The sequence below is a fragment of the Ctenocephalides felis genome, unplaced genomic scaffold (assembly GCF_003426905.1).
Source record: "Ctenocephalides felis isolate EL2017-DRISC unplaced genomic scaffold, ASM342690v1 CF-g0.4_SCAFFOLD_01886, whole genome shotgun sequence".
NCBI classification, from domain to species: Eukaryota; Metazoa; Arthropoda; class Insecta; order Siphonaptera; family Pulicidae; genus Ctenocephalides; species Ctenocephalides felis.
Window position 1 is genome coordinate 91,176,818 of NW_020538040.1, and position 26,253 is coordinate 91,203,070.

The 26,253-nt window shown below is 29.7% G+C and overlaps 1 protein-coding gene across 1 annotated transcript; it reads right to left on the reverse strand.

Moving 5' to 3' along the window:
- Window positions 1–8,181: 8,181 nt before the first annotated feature.
- LOC113377174 (FACT complex subunit spt16) lies at window positions 8,182–18,012 on the reverse strand. Its single transcript, XM_026617399.1, has 17 exons — window positions 17,433–18,012; window positions 17,255–17,350; window positions 17,033–17,191; window positions 15,399–15,567; window positions 15,066–15,196; window positions 14,354–14,769; window positions 14,138–14,282; window positions 13,837–14,005; window positions 13,034–13,273; window positions 12,400–12,598; window positions 11,519–11,916; window positions 10,950–11,116; window positions 10,319–10,620; window positions 9,863–10,131; window positions 9,396–9,573; window positions 8,921–9,136; window positions 8,182–8,481 (listed from the first exon to the last, which is right to left on the reverse strand). The coding sequence occupies exons 1-17, from the start codon at window positions 17,499–17,501 to the stop codon at window positions 8,475–8,477; spliced, it is 3,330 nt and encodes a 1,109-aa protein (XP_026473184.1). The 5' UTR covers window positions 17,502–18,012; the 3' UTR covers window positions 8,182–8,474.
- Window positions 18,013–26,253: the final 8,241 nt, after the last annotated feature.

Here is a 26,253-nt window from a genome sequence, read left to right on the forward strand (position 1 = left end):
AAAATTTTGGTCTAAAAAATTTTAAGAAAAAAATTTTTGGTCAAAAAATTTTCGGTCAAAAAAATTTTTGGTCAAAAAAATTTTGGTCCAAAAAATTTTGGTCAAAAAAATTTTGGCCCAAAAAAATTTGGTCAAAAAAATTTTGGAAAAAAAATTTTGGAAAAAAATTTTTGGTCAAAAAAATTTTGGCCCAAAAAATTTTTGGTCAAAAAAATTCTGGTCAAAAAAAATTTTGGCCCAAAAAATTTTTGGTCAAAAAAATTCTGGTCAAAAAAAATTTGGCCCAAAAAATTTTGGTCAAAAAAATTTTTGGTCAAAAAAATTTTAGCCCAAAAAATTTTGGTCAAAAAAATTTTGGTCAAAAAAATTTTTGGTCAAAAAATTTAGGTCAAAAAAATTTTGGTCAAAAAAATTTGGCCCAAAAAAATTTTGGTCAGAAAAATTTTGGGAAAAAAATTTTTGGTCAAAAAAATTTTGGTCCAAAAAATTTTAGTCAAAAAAATTTTGGCCCAAAAAAATTTGGTCAAAAAAATTTTGGTCAAAAAATTTTCGAAAAAAATTTTTGGTCAAAAAAAATTTGGTCAAAGAACTTTTGGTCAAATGAATTTTGGCCCAAAAAATTTTGGTCAAAAAAACTTTTGGTCAAAAAAGTTTTGGTCAAAAAAATTTTGGGAAAAAAATTTTTGGTCAAAAAAATTTTTGCCCAAAAAATTTTCAGAAAGAAACATAAAAATTAGAAAAAAAATTTTTATAAACAAGGGGTCGAAATGTCGGATTATCGGAATGTCGAATTATCGGAATGTCGGATTATAGGAATGTCGGAATATCGAAGTGTCGGAGTATCGGAATTTTGGTCAAAAAAATTTTTGATCAAAAAAAATTTGGTCAAAAATTTTGGTCAAAAAAAAATTGGCCCATAAAAAATTTTGGTCTAAAAAATTTTAAGAAAAAAATTTTTGGTCAAAAAAATTTTCGGTCAAAAAAGTTTTTGGTCAAAAAAATTTTGGTCTAAAAAATTTTTGGTCAAAAAAGTTTTGGTCAAAAAAATTTTTGGTCAAAAATATTTTTGGTCAAAAAAATTTTGGCCCCAAAAATTTTTGGTCAAAAAAATTCTGGTCAAAAAAAATTTGGCCCAAAAATTTTTGGTCAAAAAAATTCTGGTCAAAAAAAATTTGGCCCAAAAAATTTTGGTCAAAAAAATTTTTGGTCAAAAAAATTTTAGCCCAAAAAATTTTGGTCAATAAAATTTTTGGTCAAAAAAATTTAGGTTAAAAAAATTTTGGTCAAAAAAAATTTGGCCCAAAAAAATTTCTGGTCAAAAAAAATTTGGTCAAAAAAATTTTGGACCAAAAAATTTTGGTCAGAAAAATTTTGGGAAAAAAGTTTTGGGAAAAAAGTTTTGGGAAAAAAATTTTTGGTCAAAAAAATTTTGGTCCAAAAAATTTTCAAAAAAAAAATTTTGAAAAAAATTTTGAAAAAAAAATTTTTGGAAAAAAATTTTGGGAAAAATTTTAGCGAAAAAAAATTTTGGGAAAAAAAATTTTGTGAAAAGAAATTTTTTTGAAAAAAATTTGGAGAAAAAAAAATTTGGGAAAAAAAATTTTAGCGAGAAAAAATTTTGGGGAAAAAGCAACGGCAAACGGTTGCCATAGTAAAGGTTACATTACCAAAAAATTTTGGCGATAAAAAATGTTATAGAAAAAAAAAATTGGGAGAAAACCATATACGTAGTCTCTGATTTTTTGGAAAAAAAAATTTTGAAATAAAAAATTTAAAAAAAAAAAATTGGAAGAAAACTTTGGGGAAAAAACCATGAACTATAGTCTTTCATTATTTGGGAAAAAAAACTTTGAGAAAAAAAAATTTTGAAAAAAAAAATGGAAAAAAATTTTTGGAGAAAAACCATGGTCTTTGATTTTATGAAAAAAAATTATAGGAAAAAGTTTTTGAGGAGAATAGTCTTTGATTTTTTGGAAAAAAAAATGTTGGGAAAAATCCATGGACCATGGCCTCTGATTTTTTGAAAAAAAAAATTCGGAAAAAATATTTTGGGGAAAAAAATTTTGAGGAGAATCCATAGACTTATATCTTTGATTCTTTGGGGGAAAAAAATTGGAAAAAACATGAATTGGAAAGAAACATAAAAATTAGAAAAAAAAAAATTTATAAACAAATTTTGAGAAAAAAAAATTTATGAAAAAAATTTTGGGAAAAAAATTTTTTGAAAAAAATTTTGGGGAAAAAAAATTCGGGAAGAAAAGTCTTTGATTCTTTGAGAAAAAAAATTTCGGAAAAAAAATTTTGGGAAAAAAAAATTAGGGGAAAAAAATTGGGAAAAATAAATTTTTGTGGAAAGACCCATGGACTTTTTCAAAAAAAAATTTACATATAGTCCATGGTTTTTCACTCAAATCAAAACGTGTCAAAACGTCTACATTTTTTACTCAATTCAATCTTGTTAACCCCTTAACTCAAAATAACGAGCAGAGCCCGCGTGCGATTGCTAGGCCAAAAGTGAATATTACGAGCATAGCCCGCGTACGATATTCGGGCCAGAAGCAAATATTACCCTTGTCGGTCATGGCCCGGTATGGTGAACGGAAGTATTACAAAATATTTATTCATACAAAACTAAAAAACACAAAATTATTTTTATTTTTGTGATAAATCGTACACTATGAGGGAAAATAGTCACAAAAACGCCGCGTCAGCTTGTACAACTTTGGGCCGACATTTTCGAATCTAAATCATAAGTTAAGGGGTTAAAAAAATTAAAAGTGTAGTCCATGGATTTTCACTCAATTCAATCTTGTTAAACAATCAAAGTGTGTTCATGGTTTTTCACTCAATTCAAACATCAAACGAATTTTCATTGCGTTTCAAATTATTATATGAGTAAATAATTTAATATTAATTAAAATAATACAATTATTTACATTACAGAAAAATAAAGTTTTAAAAATAGGACACACCCCCTGCGACTGTAGATGTTGGTACCTACTTATGTAAAATAATTTTGTCTGAATATGCTATTTCAGATTAAGATATTTACGTCAAAAACTTGAAAATGCCGAATTTTTTAAATTTATTTGAATGTATTATAGTATATTAACATTTTATACCAAAAAATTAAGTTTTAAATATAGGCCACACCCCCTACGGATAAGTCGCCCCACAAAAAACCGGTGATAGAAAATCTGCTGCTCTACTTACTAATGCACGTGGGCATATATGTGATTATAAAAGGATACGTTGGAATCCCTGTAGACAAACATTGTTACAATTATTAGTATTAAGATACCTGCAAAAAAACATAATTAATATTAATTAGTTCAAGATAATGTGTGCAAACGAATCCTTCAACAAAATCATTCTTATATCATATTTTCAACGATTTAGTGCATAAATTAGTTAAATCCAAGTTAAGATTTGATTAAAAATGAATAAATCAATTAGCTAGCAAGCGAGCACGAACGAACATGGCGTTTGACATGCGCGTGGTTCGCTTTTGTTTGAAATTTTTAATCTGCGCATATTAAGGTGCGTCCACACCTAACGAACGAACACGAACGAACATGTCGAACAAGAAAATACAAAGAAGAACGAACAGGAACACGAACGAACGCGAAAAATTCCAAACGAACTTGAACAAGCGCTTAAAAGCAGTGAGCGCTTGAATTTTCGTTGTTCGTAGATGTTCCGTGAAACGTCAGTTTTATTATTGATATGGATGTAAGCTTTAATCATACGGCATTTTCACTGGTTTTTGTGTGATTTTTGTTTGTGTATATTTTGTAAATATACTGTAAATAAATTATTCAATTAATTTCACTCAGTTTCTGTATTTAATATTCATATTTTGAGTCGTTTTCTTTCCTCAGCATTCATATTCGGAGCAAGCTGAACATTCCAGGCTTGAGCTAACTATACTCAATTTTCATACTCTCATCCTCAACATATATGTTGAATGTCTATGTATGATAACAAGTTTAATATTTACTTGTAAAGACTGCAATCATACTCTTCTTTTATCTATGACTGCAATATCTTCTTTACTGCAGCTTCTGACATCCCAAACGTTTTGCCTACACTTTCCCAAGCATCGTTTTTTTTTCTAATAATTTTATAAAAAGGGTCTTTAGTCTCCCATATTATAGGAAACTTTTCTATTTCATTTATGAATGATAAAATTACGTCATTTGACCATTCCATAATTTATTCAAAATTTTCAAACTGTACACGATAATTAAAAGTAAATATTATTAAAATGTTCAAACATTAAAATTATTAACATTATTATTAAATTATTAAAAAATTATTATTAAATTATTAAAATTATTAAAACAAAAATGTTCGTTTGCGTTCGTTGAGACGTCCACACTGCACACACGAGTTCAAACATGAACGAACAATTCCCTTTGATGTACCGACAAGTTGCGGAACATTGCTCGCCATGTTTGTTTATGTTCGTTCGTGATCGTCGTAGCGTCCACACTATGCTGTTGCCGTTCGTTCTGGTACGTTCTTTTATGTTCGTTCGTGTTCGTTCGTTAGGTGTGGACGCACCTTTATTCATCATGTTCGTTCGTTAAGTGTGGCCCACCTTAATACGTTTTTTTAAAATCAGTTCAAGTCGAACCCTCGACACGAGCGAACGTGTGAAAGTGAATGCTCTCGCGTCAAATTATTAAACTAGTGTAATCCATAATCAACGCTTGAAATTTATATAGTTATATACTGACATTAAATAAGTTTTTTTTATAACAATGTACTTAACTTGTATATTAATTAAATTGAAATTACATTTTTTGTGTCACCCTTATGGGGACACAATCAACAAACTTTCTCTTACCAAAACAAATAACATATTACATGAAGATTTGCAAACATGTTCAGATCAATCCACAGAAAAATTTCGTCTCAATTTATCACGCCATTTATTAGTCAAAATTCGCAAAAGTAATTGGAACGAAAATTCAATCAATTGTCAAGAAAATGTTCTATCTGGAAGGTAGAACATTGTTCGTTAGTGTAAAGGGTGAAAAATCCACATCACATCCATGCAGATGGGGATTGCCTCAAGGTAGTGTCATTGGGCCATATTATACCTTGGGTGCGTTCGACTTGGACGCTTACGCGCTGTGAGCGCTCACGCTTATAAGCACAAATTTTTAGCGTTCGACTTGGCCGATAAGCGCTTAGAATCGATAACTAAATTCCGTTCGTTTTGGATACTGTGAGCGTCAATAAGCATCAAAATGGCGGTAACGGTAATTGTGTAAATTTTATTACTTTCTGGATCATTCAGCGGGATTATAAAGAATTTATATACACTTATATACACTGCGGACCTGCCACAAAAAGATGACATTCTGAAAGCAACATATGCAGACGACTCGTGCATTCTGGCAACACATAAAGATCCCATAATTACATAAAGATGCAGCAGAATCATCTTGATGAAATACAAAAATGGTTAAGCTTGTGGAGAATAGAAGTTAACAGCAGCAAGTCAAACACATCATTTTCACTCTTTGCAAAGGGACTTGTCCTGCAGTAAGGCTTAATGACGAAGTTATAGATCAAACAGATACAGACAGTCAAATACCTAGGTTTACACCTGGATAAAAGACTAACCTGGAAAGAACACATAAGTAAAAGAGGAAGATTATTGGCTCCTCAGATGTAAATCAAAACTTGACACGCATACTAAAATTTACCTATATAAAGCCATCCATTTATGTTTATTTATCTATGAAGCCATCATTAAATCAATTTGGGTATAGAGGATACAGCTATGGTGATCAACCTTCAACTCAAATGCTTTAATAATTCAAAGATTAAAAGAAATTTTGAAAACACCAAAGTATGTTCCAAATTGGTTTAATACACAAAGACAGGCACTAGCTAGCTAAGGATGAAATAATTGCTTTCTCACACAAATATAAAAATCGTTTATCCCAAACATGCTTGCCAGAAAACTTCAGAACAACTCTACCAGTGCCCAATTGAAATGAAAATTTCTTCTGCATTAATCAACAATAGATAAGACCTTCGACAAATCTCTGGCAATGGTCAAAAGATTTGTATTTAACTAATAAATTCTAATAATAATACAATAACTGCAATAACATAAAAAAAAAAATCACACAGTTTAAAACTATGCTAACAGAACACATTACCACTTTAAAAGGCAATGTATATTTTTTTTATCTTGACCACACTACATTTTGAGGAGAATTTATACAAAAGATGTGTTAGCAAAGCTTTTTTTTTAACCATTTATACAATAGAACAAATAAACGCAGTAAACTTTATTTATATAGTATTTCCAAATTTCTTACAAAACAATAAAAAATGTGCAAAAAACTCACAATCTTAGTAAAAATCCTCTCTTCATTATGTCTACAACAGATAACACATATATCACACAGTATAATTATAAAACATTGTCATAATTTCAAGTTTAATGTTTACATTCCATAGTGAAGTGCTTACCATATGCTCATTCTACTGATTATTGAATTTTCAGATTTTAACACTGAAGATTAGCAAATTGCAAGTACTTTTTACTTTTTATAATTTTTTATTATTATATTACTATATTATTTTTTACTTTTTATTTTTTAATATTGTTTTGATTTAAGTTTTATTGTTTGTTCCCACTGAATGAAGGCTAAGACTATAGCCAAAATGTATAGGTTTTAAAATAAATTTCTAAAAAATTTATGTTTCTTCCCGATTATTAAATGTTTCTGTAGATGATTTAAAATGAAATTTATTTACACATTGCACATAATATGTTGTAAACTATATTCCTAAATTATTTTAGTTCTTGGTATAATTTTTTTTCTTGTTCAAGGTATAAATTTCATTATAGTACATTACTTGTACATATTTTTATTTGGCTTTCTTTTAGACTCTTTATTTTTCAACCATCTTGCAAATGCATTTTCATTTATTTGATTCAGTTTTACTTTATCATCAATTTTTTGTTTTTTATTCTTCAACATTTGAATTCTGAATAACTTTTGCTTTTCTACTTTCATTAGTAATTGACTTTTACTTAAACCATATTCCGAATTTAACCCATCATATTGTGGAAGCTTTTGTTGTTTGTTAATATCATGTTTGCAACAATATCTATATTTTAATTTCAATACTGGCGTTGGTTGTTCAATTCGTCTTCGAAAGTTACCATTGCAAAAAGTTAACGAAAGGCGCTCATTAATTTTTTGTTTGTGTTCAATAATTTTAATGTTAAGTTCACTTTCAGAAGAACTTTCAAAATTATCACAAATATCTGACTCACATTCAAATGTATGAGTATCACAACAAGTATCATCTTTCACAGATAATGTTTGTATAGTATCACTAATATTCAATACCTGTTTTTCTGAATAATCTGCTATCTCTGTTATATCTTCCTCAACACTACAACTATATTCTGCAATTTTTTTTCTGATTGATTGCAAATCATTCATTTCTTCATTGTTTGTATTTGTATAAGTATATTTTGCACTTGCTTCAAGTTCTGAATTACTGGAAACATCAACTTCAAATGAGTCTACATATCCATCATCTGAATCAGGTTCAAAATTTTCTATTATTTCATGAAAAGTTACACGAGGTTCGTAATTTCTATTTAACACTGGACTTTGTAGTAGTTGCTCATTAGCTCTAGTGATTCTTTCTTTAATGTTATATTCTTGGACAGGAACCAAAACTGCAATTTAGCAGAGTTTTATTGATCAACTTACATTTTATCATTCTATTTTTATAACAGTTTATATTACATATTATTCAATTTTCTGTAAAATTAACAACCAGTTATTTCCAACAAACAAAATTTAATAATTATTGAATTCTATCCACAATTATTTAAGTACAATAATATCATATAAATATAAAACATTCGATACTTGTCATATATGCTTAACATATGAAATATGGTTTGCATGACAAAATGAAAATTTTGCTGAATGTTATTCCAAATCAATAGTTACCCCTTCTACTATGTGTTACACATCATGATAAGCACCTGGTTATTTTTAGAATTGATCACTCTTATATCAATACTATTTCTAGACATTTTTCAAAGTAAATATGCAAGAATTAACAATAAAACAATATTTTATCAAAAAATGTTTAATTAAAATAACAATTACATACTCACAATAACTCTCACAATCATCTTCATCAGAATCAGAATAAGCATCCATTTTTATTTTTAGCCAAGTTCATTTCATAAATATGACAATTAAGTTACACAATACATACATCTTACCAGTTATATATAAAGTTGCTGATATTGATTACTTTTTTGAAAACAGCATTTTATGTGTATTTCTATGGTAACGAATTTATGTTGGTATACAAATTATTATACAAAAATAGAAAATAGTTGTGATCCACTTGAAATATATTACAGTGTAGGAGCATTAGGTTCAAAATAAGCATTTCACCATTCATTATTATTTTCTGTAAAATAAAAAAATTACATCAATATTTCATAATACCACAGGCTATGATATATAATGACAAGAGCCTATTATTGATCATGAATAAATAAATAAAATAAATAAACAATGAAGTATCAGACTTTTTAATGAAAATATTATTATTACGAATACTAAAATAACTCTGAGTATCGCTCAGAATAATTAAAAAACCAATGGGTCACTAACATTTATATATTATGTTATAGCTGACTGGCTATTATTCTATATAAGTGATAGCTGACTTAGTAAATAATAAAGATTATTTTCGCAATTTTCCTTCCAAGATTTATGAAAGAAACTGATTTTTTGTTAAAACCATATATTCAACTAGAATTTTGAATAAACTTATAAAGTGTTGAACTTAATACTTACAGCAATTTTTGAATGTTGGATCTAATAAATGAGTTTATTAAAATTACCGAGATTTTTTGGGGCTTTTGTGATTACTCCTATCATGACTTTCTTCCCTTGATCTTTTTCTGTCGCTAGAAGATTTATGGTGTTTATCACTACTGGATTTATGATGCTTATCTCCATTTGAAGATCTATGCTTATCACCACTAGAAGACTTGTGATGTTTGTCTTTACTTTTCGATGGACTACTACTGCTATTGTGCTTGTTCTTGGAAGGAGAGCTAAAATAAAAATCGTAAAAAATAATAAAATTATGAGAGAAATAATAAATTTAATTAAAGTACTATTTTGTATTGGATTTGAAGCAAATCTCTTTAGTATCTTATAAATTTAGTACAATTGTTAAAAGTTTTTTATAAAAATTTATTTAATAAAAATCCAAAAGCAAAAGCAAAACACATATTTAAGCACTTTTAACACATCTTAAATAAAATAAATATTATGAAAAATAACAAGCAAATGTAATGCAGTTTTACATACCTATGTTTATTACTATGCTTATGTTTACTGGAGTGTCGTTCATCATAATCACGTCCTCTCTTATTACTTTTTTTAGAATAATCTTCTTGAGCATACTGACCGCGCTCCTCATCTTCTTCAGCTGCTTCACGCTCTAAATCTGACCAATCTTTCCCAGACTCTTCATCACTTCCTAGATCTGAAATGATTATATATGCACGTTGTTAAAAGTCTATCAAAGTAACTGTTACTTAACATATTACACTAAATGACAATAACAAAAACATATTTGACATAGCAAAGAAAAATATATTAACACTATAATCAAAATTTTTCCTTCAAATTAGGCAAAATATTGAAAAAAAAATCCTAGAAATCCATAAAACGCAATGTAAAAAAAAATCACATCAATTTTATGAAACTAAGAATAAAATTTGCTAGTGAATCACACCTGAAGCAAAGCTAAAAATAATACAATAAATGTATACCTTCACTTTCATCACTGTCATCTTCGGACGCTTCACTGTATTCTGAATCATCATCTGATTCTTCATCAGACTCAATGTCTGTTGGTTCGTAAGCATCATCCTCTTCAGATTCCTCTTCAGCTACTTCACCGTTCTCATCATCTGATTCTGGATCCAAGAATGTCCATCCACCAGAATCGAAGAAACCTTCAGGATCATCGGTTATAGTTTTCATAATTTTGGTCCAATTTAGAGACTGGACTCCTTCAGAATATCGTATGTCACAAGAACTGTAATTTCAGTTTAAAATTGAATTCCAATAAAGCTAGATATAATATTTAGCATCATTGATAATTAAATAAATAGTAATTAAATTAAATAGACTTCATATTGCATCTCACTTTAACATAAAAAAAAATTGGATCAAGGCATAATATGCAAGATCACAAAATGTCACAAAATCATTTACCAACTTACTTTAACCATTCTTTCACATGATCCAGCAGATTCATTGGTATTGCATTTACCATCGATACCTTTTTATGGTAATCTTTGAAGACAAATATCATGTCAAAGTTTTTCAAGTGAAATTGAACTCTTTCAAAGTGAACTAGTTCAACGTCTTCTAAAGTTATTACAAATGGAGGCCACTCTGTTAAGTTCACTAAACTTCCGCTTGTTGGTTGTAATAATACTGTGCTACGGAATGGTGCACCTGGGAAACCTAATTCCCTAAATGGAGTATCAAATTCTATTTCTTGTTTAGTCATTCCTTCAACCTGGAACAATTTTTATCAGTCAACGTGTTAAAACTAATACTGATTAATTTATTGTTTTATTGTGTTATTGCTTTATGTACAACAAAATGCTAAATGCAACTCATATATATATATATATATATATATATATATATATATATATATATATATATATATATAATGCAAAGCTTGCATGTTTATGACACTTTATAATAATAGTCTCTATTTAGCTCTATGTGAGCAATATTAAATGGCAACCCAATTTCAAAATATATATAATAATTGCGAGATAATAATAATAATATTATCAACATTATTCATAAAAAAAGAATTACGGAATAAAGACAAACCTTTTCACAAAAGCTTTTGAATGCTGTTTTAAGCTTGTGTCTTAATTCCCTTTCTGATTGTTCTGCAGCCAAATCATCTCTATCGTGCATATGCTGATGTTTACCTAAATCGGTTGTAATTTCACCAACCTCTGTATAGAACTGCACATCCACATGCTTCTTTTTACCTATAATATGATCAAATTAATTTGTATATTGAAATAACATATTTCATAAAAGATTTATATAATAATACTTATAATTTATTGTTTTAGAAACAATGGTTCATTTTCTAACAATCATATGCTTCTACATTAATTATGTATTTTATTCATAAAAGTTACAGAAAAAAAAATCACACTGTTCATACTAAAGTGCCCAAATAGATAACTCTCAACAAAACCATCCATGTATTTATATGAGAATTGTTATTTTTTTTTTCAAAAACGAACTGAAATTATTTTTTTTATTGGAATCACTGGATGAAACCAGAGAAACAACATTCAATATGTAGTGCACATGTATGATTTATATGTAGATATACATACATATATTCAAATAAATGCATATTATATAAATACAATATTTACCAAACATAATAGCATGCTTCAAATGAAAATGTAGCAGAATTATCATTTCACTATCACAAGGTTGGAAAAATGCACTCTTGATGTTATTGTATAAAATATCAACTTTATCTCCTCGCACAGATGTATATCTAAAACCGTTCATATGCGCTTCTAATGAGCCAGTCATACGCTTGGTCACAATATTTGGGCGAATGTATAAATCTTTCAACTTGGGATTGCCCTTATTCTGTGAAAGCAATAAGGTATCTTGTTTTACTAAATCCTCCTTCTCACGCTCTTCAGCTTCCCTATTTTTAAATTTTTTCTGGACTTCCTTAATCAAGCGAAACGCAGTGTTAAGGTTAGAAGATGGTGGAGCAATTTCACCTGGTTCCTTAGTGTTTGTACTTCTATATGTACTGTAAAAAAGAAAGTTTATTTCTAAATAAAAGATAGCATTTTCATAAAGTTTGTTTGTTGGGGTTGCACACTAAACAAACTTAAAATTGGTACATCTGTTTAAATTTACAAGAAAGCATACTTCAAAATTGTTTTTGATAATTTAATGTGTAGTATCTTGCTTTGCAATTTCTTCTCCGTATAAAAGTTGTTATATGAAAAAATATCTTCTTTAAGAAAGAATTACTTCTAAATGCAAATAAAATTTTATGAGCAATATACACCACCACCTATTTCAATTCTTTGGGTACTATTTGATAAACAATAAAAATGTGTAAAATTTTACCTCTCAATCTCAATTATTTGAAAAATGTATTGCAAATTCAAAAATTCTTGATCAAACATTTGCATAGCAAATTATGCCAAATCCAATGACCATTTAATATTCCAAGTTTTTTTTATATAACTATATTTATATAAAACAAAACTATTTAGAAACTTACACTTCCTTTACAAATGTGGCATCAGGTTGAGGGTACATGCCACCTTCATTTCTACCCATTGTAGCACCAGGATGAAAAAAGTTTATACGTAAATATGTGTAATCTCCTTCCACTGATTGTGATATGTTTTTTATTGTAGAAATGTGGAATGGTACATTTAATCCAAAAACAGGAAGAATAACAGTTTCATACTTTTTATCTGAAATTAAAACATACTCATTTCTATTTTATGGAAACTTATTGGAACCCAAATGAATAAAAACATAAATAGCAATCTTTAGATACTTGTAGAGATATATAAGTAAGATATATATGATACAATTTTTATGTATGCATGTAATAATATTACATATGTAATAATTATAATATAATGTAATAATTAAAAAAAGTTCAATGAAATTAAAATCATAACCATATTTTACAGTTTTAACATTTACAGACACAAACTTAACACTGCAAAAATATAATAATCAATTGAAAATTAAGCAACAATAATAATAAAATGTATAAATCTATAACTCTTCTGAACAAGCACAACCTTAAAAATGAGCAATAAAACACTGGATATTATTTTCAAATATCTGAAAATACTGTTTATATTTATATATTAAGTAATATTCTGGATACTACTCACCTACAAACAATTTAAGTTCTTTTACTTCAGGTTCTCTTGGCATTTGATTTACACTTTTGTAAGATATTGTTGATTTCCTTACTTTTTCCTCCTCTTTTCCACCAGTTTGTTTAGCAAGCCTTTCTTTGGCTTTAGCATTTACTATAACAGCCAACTCCTTCTGATGTTGCTTACGCTTCTCATCACTTGTATGTTCAGAACGTAGCTTAGACTCTATCACAGCTGTACGTTTTCCTCGACCTTTATGATAATAAATAGTACATTATACAATAACATTTTCATTCAGAATAGATATTTTTACAATAATTTTTTGTATTTTAATGTATTAAATGCCAAAAAAACATTCTTAATTATTTATTAAATTAAGAATTTAATAAAAATAAGAATTAATTATTTAAAAAAATATTGTAAAATTTATTGTATGTCACAAATTAACAACAAAAACTCATCATAAATGTTCCGACATTAAAACATATTGAAATGGTCAGGACATAATAGTCAATAACAGTATATTTAACTTACATAATATAAGTGTACATACTTCACTGATATATTATTTAGCTTTTTTTTAAATTAATTTTGGAAAAAAATTAATTTATAATCAACTTTTCTTCTATCATGATTTGAATTTTAATGAATATTACTGCAATTTTTAATATTTAAAGTGATGAATGCAAAACTAATATAAATAAGAACTAAATAAATATAGTACAAACCTCTATCTCCTTCATAGAATGCATATAAGAAATAAAGAAAATTAAAAGATGTTAACAATAAGAATTCTAACAGTAAAATTAAATTACCAAGTATTTCAGGTTTCTTAGGTTTATCATCCTCTTCTTCCTCTTCATCATCATCATCTTTGACAAACAGGGCAATGTTTTTAATTTTCTTTTTCGAAACTGTAAGGATTGTAGCTGGGCTTTCTTTGTCATTTACAATAACAGTATCACCAATAAATAAAGCATATGTCTAAGAAAAAAAAGGAAGAGAATACACATAATATTGGAATAACACCATATTTCATGATAATTCAAAATAGTCAATAAATCAATAATGGAAGTGCATAAATTGATATTACAATACACCAGTAATGTGACTAACCTTTCCTTCATCATCATTTGCCTCTTTATTAGTGAGTTTTGATAAGCCAACATTCAAATTAAATACCATGCCTTTTTTCAATGCTGCTGTACTTTTTGGACCAATAGGTAAAGATGATTCTCGAAATTCTAAACCCATTGCAAACCTGAAGAAAAACAACAAAACTAGTATAAACACTATTCCATTCTATCCTATTATATCTTTTGAAGATCTTACCCAAATGATTTTGTCAAATTGTCTAGTAATTTAGGTTTTTCTTTCTGTGTAAATGACACACCGGCTTCATAAACCTCAGACAGCTTAGATCCTACAACCATTCTCTTAAGTAACTCCTCTTCTAAAGAAACTAAAAACTCATAATTGTTTTGTATTTCTTGTGTAGGATTAACTAGTACTGTCCGCACTATATTTGAACAATAAGATTTATAGCGCACACCCAAGGAACAAACTATAGCACCAAAGTGTAAATGATTTTTATCACTGACGACACTAAACTTAAGATTATAGTTTCCTCCAGATTGAATAATAGGCGGATAACACATGTCAACTTGATTCAGATCAACACCTAAAAGGTACTTCTTATCAGAAACTGCACCTTCCACACCTTCAGCGAGTTTTGAATGTTTAACTTTCTGAAATTGAAACAAAGTCCATATTAACTATAATAATTTGAAAATTAATTGTTTAAAGTTCAATCACATGATATTTTTAGCATAGTTCAGTAGATTTCAAGATATGTAATTTACTGCTCTTTAATTTGTTTTGCATTACAGTCAAATTAGAAAATTGTTTATAATGAAAAGTGTATTTAAAATTAGACATTTTTTGCTAGTGTCTCATATTTTAGTCTCAATTATTTAGAACCGATTGACAATATATTCATTCAGTAAGCTACAGCTCGCTAACAATCTTTTTTTTCAGCCTTCACCTTATCAGAATCTATTATATCCATTATTTGGTCTTTCAAATATTTAGTGAATATTTCCACTGAAATTGCACATGCTTTCTTGATTATATGAGTTTCTGAATCCTCTTTTGGACTCAGCAAATAACCAATGCCTGAAATATTAAAATATATATCATTTATGACTATAAATAGTTTTGCATTAAGAAGAAAAAATTAATTCAAACCATAAATAGAAGGCATTTTGAAAGAAAACTGTAATAATGATACTAAAAATCATCATATATGATTAAATAATTTGATATCTAATTTAAATTTTCAAGTCCAATAAAGTGTAGTAAATACTGTGAACATTACTTGTGCTGATGTCAACATTCTCAAAATCATGCTTTTTCAAAGCTGCTTTCCATCCTTCACAGAACTCTCCTTTATAATTCTCCTTAGGAAAAATACCAATACATTTCCCTTTCTTTGAGTTTTTTATACCCTCTATAATTTTTTCGTAATTGGATTTATCCTTGTCATTCTGAAAAGTTAATTTCAAACACAATATTGAGAACTTGATAAATTTTACATTGATTTTACAGCTTCAATTTAAATCTCATATAAAACAAAATATTATAAAGATAAATAAAAATGCAGATGATCAAAGACTGACACGTACAAAAACTGTGAGAAATAAAATGTAAAAGTGAACTACATTAAGAAAAAAAAAAGAATCAAATACACGATTTTACATTAATGCAGCAATTTCCAACCCTTCCAAAAATATTATTTTAAAATGCTGAGTAAGTGTCAAAAACAAATTAGCAAAATACGTGCAAGTAATCACGGACCAGTGTAACAGCATGAATATATGTACAATACTTTTGGTGCAATCCAAATATTTCGTTTTTGCGTTTATAGCCGAGTGGGCTGAAGGCCTATAAGCTAAAGATAAGCCCTCGGATCATCCCGAATATTTACCTGCTTACTCAAACAAAAGCATCTGAGACTAACTTAAGTATATAAACAAAAGCATACTTTTTATTCTGTTATCTATAAATCAAATTAGTTCATTCATTAGTTGTGATAGAGGTATACACTTTGATATATAGTTTTAGAATATTGTTAGCCAGGAATTATTATGAAAAGTAGTGAAAAAGTGTTTTTTTTTTATTTGTGATAAGAACCGTTTGTGATAGATAAATACGTGACTAGGTTGAAAAGAAAATTCAATAAAGCAGAAGAAGAGAGTGATGAAAATAATGGAAATATGTCTTTGCAAAATAGTAAAACTAAATATAGAAAATAGAAAATATATCCATGGTCATTAATGATCAAGACCGACCAATGTGCATGTATACTTCAGCCTCAGATAGCATGAAACCAAATAAATTAAAACGACATCTGGAAAAAGTACTCGCAGATTATGTTGGAAAAACAAAAGAATTTTCAAAAAAAAAAAAAAATAGAGAACTTAAATAAACAGAACGAATTGTTTTCAGAAGCTTTATCTTCAAGCAATGCAGTAGTTGTGTTTATATGTATATATTTTTATGATACTGAATATTGAATGATTGAATGATGTGTATTTATCAAAAATAACAAATACATACATAGATTTCAACGAAAATCAATGTTTAATAAGAAATTAACATTTCCTTATGTATGTATATATATTTTCTTATATTATATTACATACATATACTAAACTGCAGCATAAATCGTGCAAAAATTCGATTCGAAGATGTGTACATACATATAACTCTGTCCCAGTTGGTAGTCCGCATAATCGCAAATCCGTATAACTGAGGTCCGGATAATCAACGTTTTACTATATATATATATATATATATATATATATATATATATATGCCACAAAAATATTCCCTAAGCACAGAAAGTGTAACTAAGCATGAATATATTCCCAGATATAATTAAATTTTGTCTTTCGAATTCTATTACCCCATTATTTAAATTGTGAATGCAAATTAAAGCAAAACTCATACCCTATCTCGAACAAGAAGTTTCACTGCTGGTACTCCTGAATCTTCTTTGTTTTCAATTGGACGTAGGAAATCTATTTTCTTTTTACTTGAGAGAAAGTAAATGGCCTTCTCTGTTAACACAGTTAGGGTATCAGTTAATTCATACCCAAAAAACCAATTCTGAAATAAAATTAATTATAAGCACATTACATACTTCATATAAGAAGAATAGATAATTATTACCTGTAATGAAGCCGACTTGCTATAAACTATATCTTCATCTGTACCAACAATAGCTATCAGACAATCCACTTTACCGATGCCTTCATCTTTCGATTCCTAGACAGGAGTAGAGGTATTCAAAAAAAATTAGACGATTTTAGGTTAGGCTGCAAATTTAATTATTAGAGATATTACTTACTGTCCAAGCATTGTAAATTCGGTTCATACGCCGAAAAAACGTATCTTTATCTAAACTAACACTGGACATTATTATGCAGCGTATATAACAAAACCCAAGTTAGTTTATAACCACAACGTTCGAACGTTACTCCACTTAACTTCACCGAATTTCGGCATAGAAATTCCTTTTTATTAATTATTTTGAATAATCGCAAATACGTGCTTAAAATTAAATAACAAATATTTACAAAGTCAAAAATCGAGACGCTGAAAAATATACCGCGCTAGATCAATTAACTGTACACTAACAAAATAATGTTACCAACATTTAAATTTTGCCACTTCTTAACTAAAACGTAAAATAACTTAACACTTTCCGATCACAACCTATGTTTTACTGTTCGTAATTATTTATATCACAAATTAATTAACAATAATGGTTAATTCACCGTACGCAATTTTACAGCACAACAAAATCTCGGATTCTGGCGGTTTTTTTCTCGCCGTCATGTCACTAGCGTGGGAAATGCTTAAAAAAAACTACATCAAAAGTCACAGATATAATGTGAATGTGTTTTATAGATAGTCAACGATTTGATATGAAGTTAAACAACTGTAACAGTCAGAGATAAGTAATCATTGGTAACAGCAAGAAAAACCTGACATTGACATATTACTGCATATTACGCATGTCAATGGCTTTATGCTATGAATGTTTACTTATCTATGCTTATCATAGATAAAACTGGATAAAACCATGCGCACCATAGATAAAAGAAGAGTATATAAGATGCGCACATTGTGACATTGTATTGTCATGTAAACGTAGTAAATGTATTACTTTTTGGGTTCGTTCCATCCGAGCAAATCTGACAGTCCGAAACTGTTTCAAACTAGACCAGGGCTTCTTAAAGTGGGGGTCGCGACCCCCAGGGGGGTCGCAAGCCTACTAAAAAGGGGTCGCAAAGATCTGATACTTTTCAATCATTATAAACAAAATTTTAAAATTAGTATTATTAGGCCGACTATTTTCACGATAATTTATTATTATTATTTGGCCAATATTTTTGATAAAATCAATGATATGAATTCATCAATTAAGGGAGTCTGCGTTAATATGTTTATGTTAAAAAATAAACTTGAAGCCTTTGTTAAAATGATTCTTATATGGAAGAACAAAGTAGAAAGTGGATCGCTCGAAATGTTTCCATTTACTGACGAGTATATAATTAGTAACAATATTTCAAAAAAAGATACTCCAATAACAAAAATTATAGTTAATCATTTGAAGAATATGGAAGTTTACATTCATAGGTATTTTCTCAATGATATCGATACACAACAATGGATTTGCAATCCATTTTCAATTGAAATGAAAGAAATTAATTTTTCAAACCTAAAAGCACAAGAAGAATTTACCGAATTAGCAAGTGATACTATCTTGCGACTCAGATTTTATCAAGTGTCTGTGCATGAATTTTGGATTGAAATCAAATCAGTATATTCCCTACTATCGGAAATGGCAATAAACAAATTACTGTCATATGAATTGAGCCTAGATTTAATTATTTGTGTAAAACAATCACATTCATCACATTAATATTGTTGGATGTTTATAATAGGTTTTCATTAAAAAAATGTAACAAAGTTTTATTTTTTCTATTGAATATGTAGATATAGTTTTATGTTTTCTTATAAAGAATTTGTTACAAAAGTTTATATATATATATATATATATATATATATTCAATAGATAAAACAATTTGTTTTTTGAAGATGTTTAATAACGACGTTTCGGAACTAGGTACGTTCCATCATCAGGTTTATTCTGTCAAATACGTTTTTTAAAATTTGTTTTATATATATATATATATATATATATATATATATATATATATATATAGTTTTATGTCAACGTTTCCAATTATATATAACATGAATGGGTACATATTCTTCAATCCTTATTTTATTTACATTGTAAAATAGTGCGATAACGGTTAATATATATTTTATTATTTGGAAGAGAGGATCGTGTAAAATTTCCTAAGCTTGAAGGGGGTCGCTATATAAAAAAGTTTAAGAAGCCCTGAACTAGACCAAACTCTTTCTGATTTTTTTATGGCAGTTGGCAATGGTTTGGTTTGGATACATCCAACGCGTTCGAACTCGGAGCTCACTCGATAATAATAATAATTATTATTTTAATACATAAATATATATATATATATATATATATATATATATATATATATATGTATATATTAGACATATTTTAATAAAATATTACTTAATTATCAATGAATTTGCTTTTTAATATTTTCTAGTTATATATCGTTATGTCGCTTTTAATCTAATATTCTACAATATTTGGACTCCTGTAAATTCATTAAATTTTTAATGTTCTATTTGAGATTAAATAACATTATATTTTAATCGTATTAAATTGCGGAGTTTTCGTTTGTGCCGAATACAAACACAAAATGATAGTTTCAAACTCATCGGACTGCTTGATGGAACGCATTATTGACAGTCCGCAACAGTTTGGAATCCGAAATTTTGGATGGAACAGAAAAAAGTGTTCTGCGCATGCGCGGACAGTTCCGGACTGTCAGATTGGCTCGGATGGAACAAACCCTTTGTCTTCAGATATAATTATTATTATGTTACAAAACTGTTTATCATGATTATTTTAGGCTTATATGCTATTTAATTCTGAAATTTATATTTAAATGAATCTTGAAATTTGTTCTAACATATATTAATTATATTAAAATTGGATGACTAAAAAGGCGAGAAATACAATATCAGGAGATCGGGACATGCATAGATAAATAAGCAAGGGGGCATGATCAATCTATTAAGTGACTCTACACACAATCCGAATATCGGTGCCAACCTGTGTTTGCGCAAATAATCTCAGACATACTATTTTCAATTGGCTAGTAATGCGCAGTTCAAGCCGAACCCTCGACGCGGACGGACGTGTGAAAGTGAATGCTCTCGCGTCAAATTATTATACTGTGTATGTAAACCATAATCAAAGTACGAAATTAATGTAGTTTTTACAAACATTAAATAAGTGATATTTCTTATAACAGTGTACTTAACTTGTATAGTAATTAGTGTGTTGACATTACACATTTTTGTGCCACCCTTATGGGGGCACAATGAACAAACTTTCTCTTACTAAAACAAATAATATATTACATGAAGATTTGCAAACATGTTCGGATCAAACCACAGAAAAATTACGTCTCAAATTATCAAATAACTTGAACGGAAATTCGATTAATTGTCAAGAAAATATGGATATTGAACAAACTATTCCAAAACCGATGCCTCGGAAAAGCGTGAAAATTCATATAGAAAATCCATCTAAGCAGACCCGGACCCCATCAGAAAACTCACTTTTGAACGATTCTTCATCTTGTTTAGATAATGTTCATCCTGTGTCAATTTCACACAACCAACAACCATCGACCTCCAAACAAGGATCAAAAGTCATGAGCTTCGAAGAATGGATTGAGGTTAAGTACAAAAAACATAAAGCAAATAAACCTGCAGAGTATTGGTTAAACCCTACATTAACCAGCAATTCCTTTGAAATTTTAAATGAAGTTCAAGAGCCAACAGAGAAAGAAGTAGTATCAAAACCACCGCCAATTTTTGTCCATGATGTTAAAGACATCAGACCTTTGTCAATTTTACTAGAAACACACGCCAAAGGTAACTATACTAACAAAATTGTTGGTACAGATCAAGTCAGAATACAGTTGAGTTCTGCACAGCTATATAACAAAATTTTGAACCTTTTAAAAATTAGAAACACACAGATGCACTCTTTTCAAAGCAAAACCAACCGAACATTTAAAGTAGTCATTAGAAATATTCACTTCAGCACCGATATAAAAGACATCAAAAATGAAATTGAATCTCACGGACACAAAGTTGTGTATATAGCCAACATCAAGCACAGATTTACTCGTGCTCCACTGCATATGTTTATGGTAGAATTGGAACAAAACATTAACAACAAAGACATCTACAACATAGAATTTTTGAATAGAATTAAAGTTAAAATTGAGCCCAAAAATCCAACAAGAGAAATTGTACAGTGTACAAAATGTCAACGTTATGGTCACACTAAATCGTATTGTTTCAGAGACGCAAGATGTGTGAAATGTGCTGGCGATCATCCCAGTAAAAAATGCGAATGGACAGATCGCATCAACAAAAACGTCAAATGCGTACTTTGTAATGAAAACCACCCAGCAAACTACAAAGGTTGTAAGGAATACAAACAATTATTTGCTCAAAGATTTCCCCCAATTCGCACCAGATATTATCCAACAGAAAATACTATAAACAGACCGTCATATGTTCAATCTAATAAATCGTACGCGCAAGCCACAAACCCAATAGACCAAACTATCCCAGATCCAAATGTCTGCAACCAGCAACAAGCTAATTCCGACATTACTGAGCTAAAAACTATGATAAAGGATTTAGTAGGACAAATTAGTATCATACTAAATTTACTAACCACCGTCGCTTCAAAATTAAAATGAATAGTAACTCATTAATAATTGGAATCTGGAATGCCAATGGTCTTGCTCAACATAGGCAAGAATTAGAAATATTTTTAATAGAATACAAAATAGATATTATGTTGATCTCAGAAACCCACTTTACAAACTTAAACTATTTCAAATTAAACAATTATAATTTTTACAACACTAATCATCCGGATGGAACAGCTCACGGTGGAACTGCTATAATAATAAGAAAAAACATCAAACATTACCAAAACAAATCTGTCAATGAGCATTTTATACAAGCCACATCACTAACGATTCAACAACAAACTGAAAATTTAACAATATCTGCAATTTACTGTCCACCAAAACACAAGATCACCTGTGAACAATTTGAAAAATTTTTCGGAACACTTCAGAGAAAATTCATCGCGGGAGGAGACTTCAACGCGAAGCATACCTTTTGGGGATCTCGATTGGCAAATCCAAGGGGCAACGAACTTTATAAAACCGTCCAGAAACACGGGCTAACGACCCTATCTACTGGCGAGCCCACATACTGGCCGAGTGATCTGCGCAAATTACCTGATCTATTGGATTTCTGCGTCCTGAAAGGTATAGCAAATGAACACATTCAGGCTAAATCTTGTCTTGATCTAAGTTCTGACCACACACCGATAATAGTCACATACAGTACAAAAATTTTAGAAGACAAGAAAAATGATTTTTTAACTAACAAGTATACAAACTGGGAATTATTCCGAAACATTATAGAGCAAAATCTTAACTGTAATATACCATTGAAAAACAAACATGACCTGAAAAATGCTGTTGATAAATTTAGTTCAATTGTAATAGACGCAGCTAGAAAAAGTACCCCCCCCCACAAATTAAAAAGAAAATCCATACTTGCTCCATAGACACCAAAGCTCTTATTGCAGAGAAAAGGAGGCTAAGAAAAAGATGGCAGCTAACCAGATCTCCACAAGACAAAACGCAATTGAACAGAACGTCTAAATTGATTAAACAACAGATAACAACGTTCAAAAACGACCAATTTCAAGACTTTTTATCCCATTTAACAATATCAGATCATTCGATTTGGAAAGCCACAAAAAACTTAAAACGACCTGCCATTACTATACCTCCAATTAGAAAACTGGATAACACTTGGGCACGCAGTGATTTAGAAAAAGCAGAATATTTCTCGGCTTACTTCAAGGAAGTTTTTACACCAAATTCTTCAAAATCCTCGGAACAAGAAGAAAAATTTATTTTTGATTCTTTGAAAGAAGTTCAGTCAAATTTTTCATCAAACATCATTATCAAAGTTCCAGAAATTACAAATGAAATCCGAAGGGCAAAATCTGCAAAAGCACCTGGCGTAGACAACATTAATATTAATATACTTAAAGAACTTCCCCACAAAGCCTACCGTTTCATAACAATCCTGTTTAACGGTATAATAAGACTTAAATCATATCCCGATCAATGGAAAATTGCTAAAATCATAATTATTCCGAAGCCTGGTAAAAATCCGAATGAAGTCCAAAGTTATAGACCAATTAGTTTACTTCCAACGTTATCCAAAATATTTGAAAAGGTCTTAATTAGTAAAATAAAACCATTTATTTATGATAGCAACGTTATCCCTGAGCATCAATTTGGATTTTTAGAAAAACATGGCACACCAGAGCAAATTCATAGAATTGTCGACAATATAAACAAGGCTTACCAAAACAAGAACTACTGTTCAGCTGTTTTCCTCGATATTAGTCAGGCATTTGATAAGGTGTGGCATCCCGGCCTACTTTACAAAATAAAAAATGCATTGCCGATTGATATATACCTAATAATAAAGTCCTACCTGGAAGGCAGAACATTCTTTGTTAGTGTAAGGGGTGAAACATCTTCATTACATCCTGTCAGATCGGGTGTGCCTCAAGGTAGTGTCATTGGGCCACTATTATACCTCATATACACTGCGGACCTACCACAGAAAGAAGACATTTTGACAGCAACATATGCAGACGACACAGGCATAATGGCAACACATGAAGATCCCATAATCACATCAAAAATGCTCCAGGATCATCTTGACGTGATACAAAAATGGTTAAGCTTGTGGAAAATACAAGTTAACAGCAGCAAGTCAAAACACATCACTTTCACTCTTTGCAAAGGGACATGTCCTGCAGTAAGACTTAATGACGAAGTTATAGACCAAGCAGATACAGTCAAATATCTAGGTTTACACCTGGATAAGAGACTAACCTGGAAAGAACACATTAAGAAAAAGAGAAAGCAGCTTGAAGAAACCAGAAGAAGATATCATTGGCTCCTTGGACGAAAATCAAAACTTGACACTCATAATAAAATTTACCTCTATAAAGCCATCATCAAACCAATTTGGACATACGGCATACAGCTATGGGGATCAACTTCCAACTCAAACGCTTTAATAATTCAAAGATTTCAAAACAAGTTATTAAAAGAAATTTTGAAAGCACCAAAGTATGCTCCAAATTGGTTAATACACAAAGACTCAGGCACTAGCACAGTTAAGGATGAAATAATCGCTTACTCACACAAATATAGAAATCGCCTAGCTGATCACCCGAACTTGCTCGCGAGAAAACTTCAAATCAACTCTACCAGGGCCCGATTAAAAAGAAAATTCCTTCTGCACTAATCATCAATAGATAAGACCATTCGACAAATTACTGGCAATGGTCAGATGATTTGTATTTTGCCAACGCCTTCAGTTTCTTGTCAAATATTTTACTTGTTGTCCGTTTCAGGACAGTTGTAAAAATTATTAAAATAAAAAAAAAAAAAAAAAAAAAAAAAAAAATATTATTTTCATCGTGACACATCCGTTCAAATATACGTGGGTGATTTTCATCGTGACAAGTAAACATGACACACATCGTTCAAATCAATACTCTTCTTTTATCTATGCGTGTGTGTCACGATGAAAATCGTATGCCTTTTTTTTTTTTTTAATAATAATTTTTACAACTGTCCTGAAACGGACAACACATAGATAAATAAGCAACAAGTAAAATATTTGACATAAAACTGAAGGCGTTGGCAAAATACAAATCATCTGAGCATTGCCAGTGATTTGTCTAAGGTCTTATCTATTGTTGATTAATGTAGAAAAAATTTTATTTTTAATCGGGCCCTGGTAGAGTTGTTCTGAAGTTTTCTGGCGAGCAAGTTCGAGTGATCAGCTAGGCGATTTCTATATTTGTGTGAGTAAGCGATTATTTCATCCTTAACTGTGCTAGTGCCTGTGTCTTTGTGTATTAACCAATTTGGAACATGTTTGGAACATACTTTGGTGCTTTCAAAATTTCTTTTAATAACCTGTTTTGAAATCTTTGAATTATTAAAGCGTTTGAGTTGGAAGTTGATCCCCATAGCTGTATGCCGTATGTCCAAACTGGTTTAATGATGGCTTTATAGAGGTAAATTTTATTATGTATGTCAAGAAAATCGTATGCCTGGTTGTGAAGTTAATTGCGCCAATTCGCGCAAACACAGATCGGCACGGATAATCGCATTTTATGAATGAGAAAGAGTACTTTGCTTCTCTAGAAGATATGAAACATATATTTCCATAGATAAAAGAAGAGTATGGAGAGAGTAAAAGACTAGGGCTACGTACATTATGGCTCGCTCCACTACACGGCGAATCCTGTTTTTGACATGCGCGAGGTTTGCTTTTGCTTGCAATAATTTAGTCTGCGCACATTGCGAACAGATTCGCCGTACGGATTCGTGCAATGGAGACGAGCCATTACGTGATGGCTTATTTTATTTATCTATGGTACATGGGTACATAAGAGAAGAGTACATGGAGTACATGGTGCATAGATAAATAAGCATGGTGTACCGTACCATGGTATATGCATCGATAAAAGAAGGGTGCAAGGTATGCTCTTCTTTTATCTATGCATGGTACGGTACATAAATAAGAGAGGGAAGGTTATGCACCCAGACAATATAATAATTATATATAGGTTATATACACATCAATATTATAGGTTATGTACATCAATAGCCTGAAATATATGATTTTTTTAACCCTCCGTCGGGCGCAGTCCAAATACGTACAGAATCGGGCGCAGTGTATCTGACATACAGGTTTTAAGTTATATTCACAGGAGGCTCATGGTTTTATGTACTTCTAACTAATTAGTGTTTTTACAATGCTGAATCTGTATTTTATGAGTAAATAAAAACAAAATATGTATTAGAGCAATATTATTTTTATAATATAGCAAAATATAAATATTC

Coding starts and splice junctions, on each gene's coding strand:
- LOC113377174 (XM_026617399.1), bottom strand. CDS start 17,501: ATGTCCAGTGTTAGTTTAGATAAAGATACGTTTTTTCGGCGTATGAAC. Junction 17,192..17,254: donor GCAAGTCGGCTTCATTACAG/GTAATAATTATC, acceptor ATTTTATTTCAG/AATTGGTTTTTTGGGTATGA. Junction 9,137..9,395: donor AAGCATAGTAATAAACATAG/GTATGTAAAACT, acceptor TTTTTATTTTAG/CTCTCCTTCCAAGAACAAGC.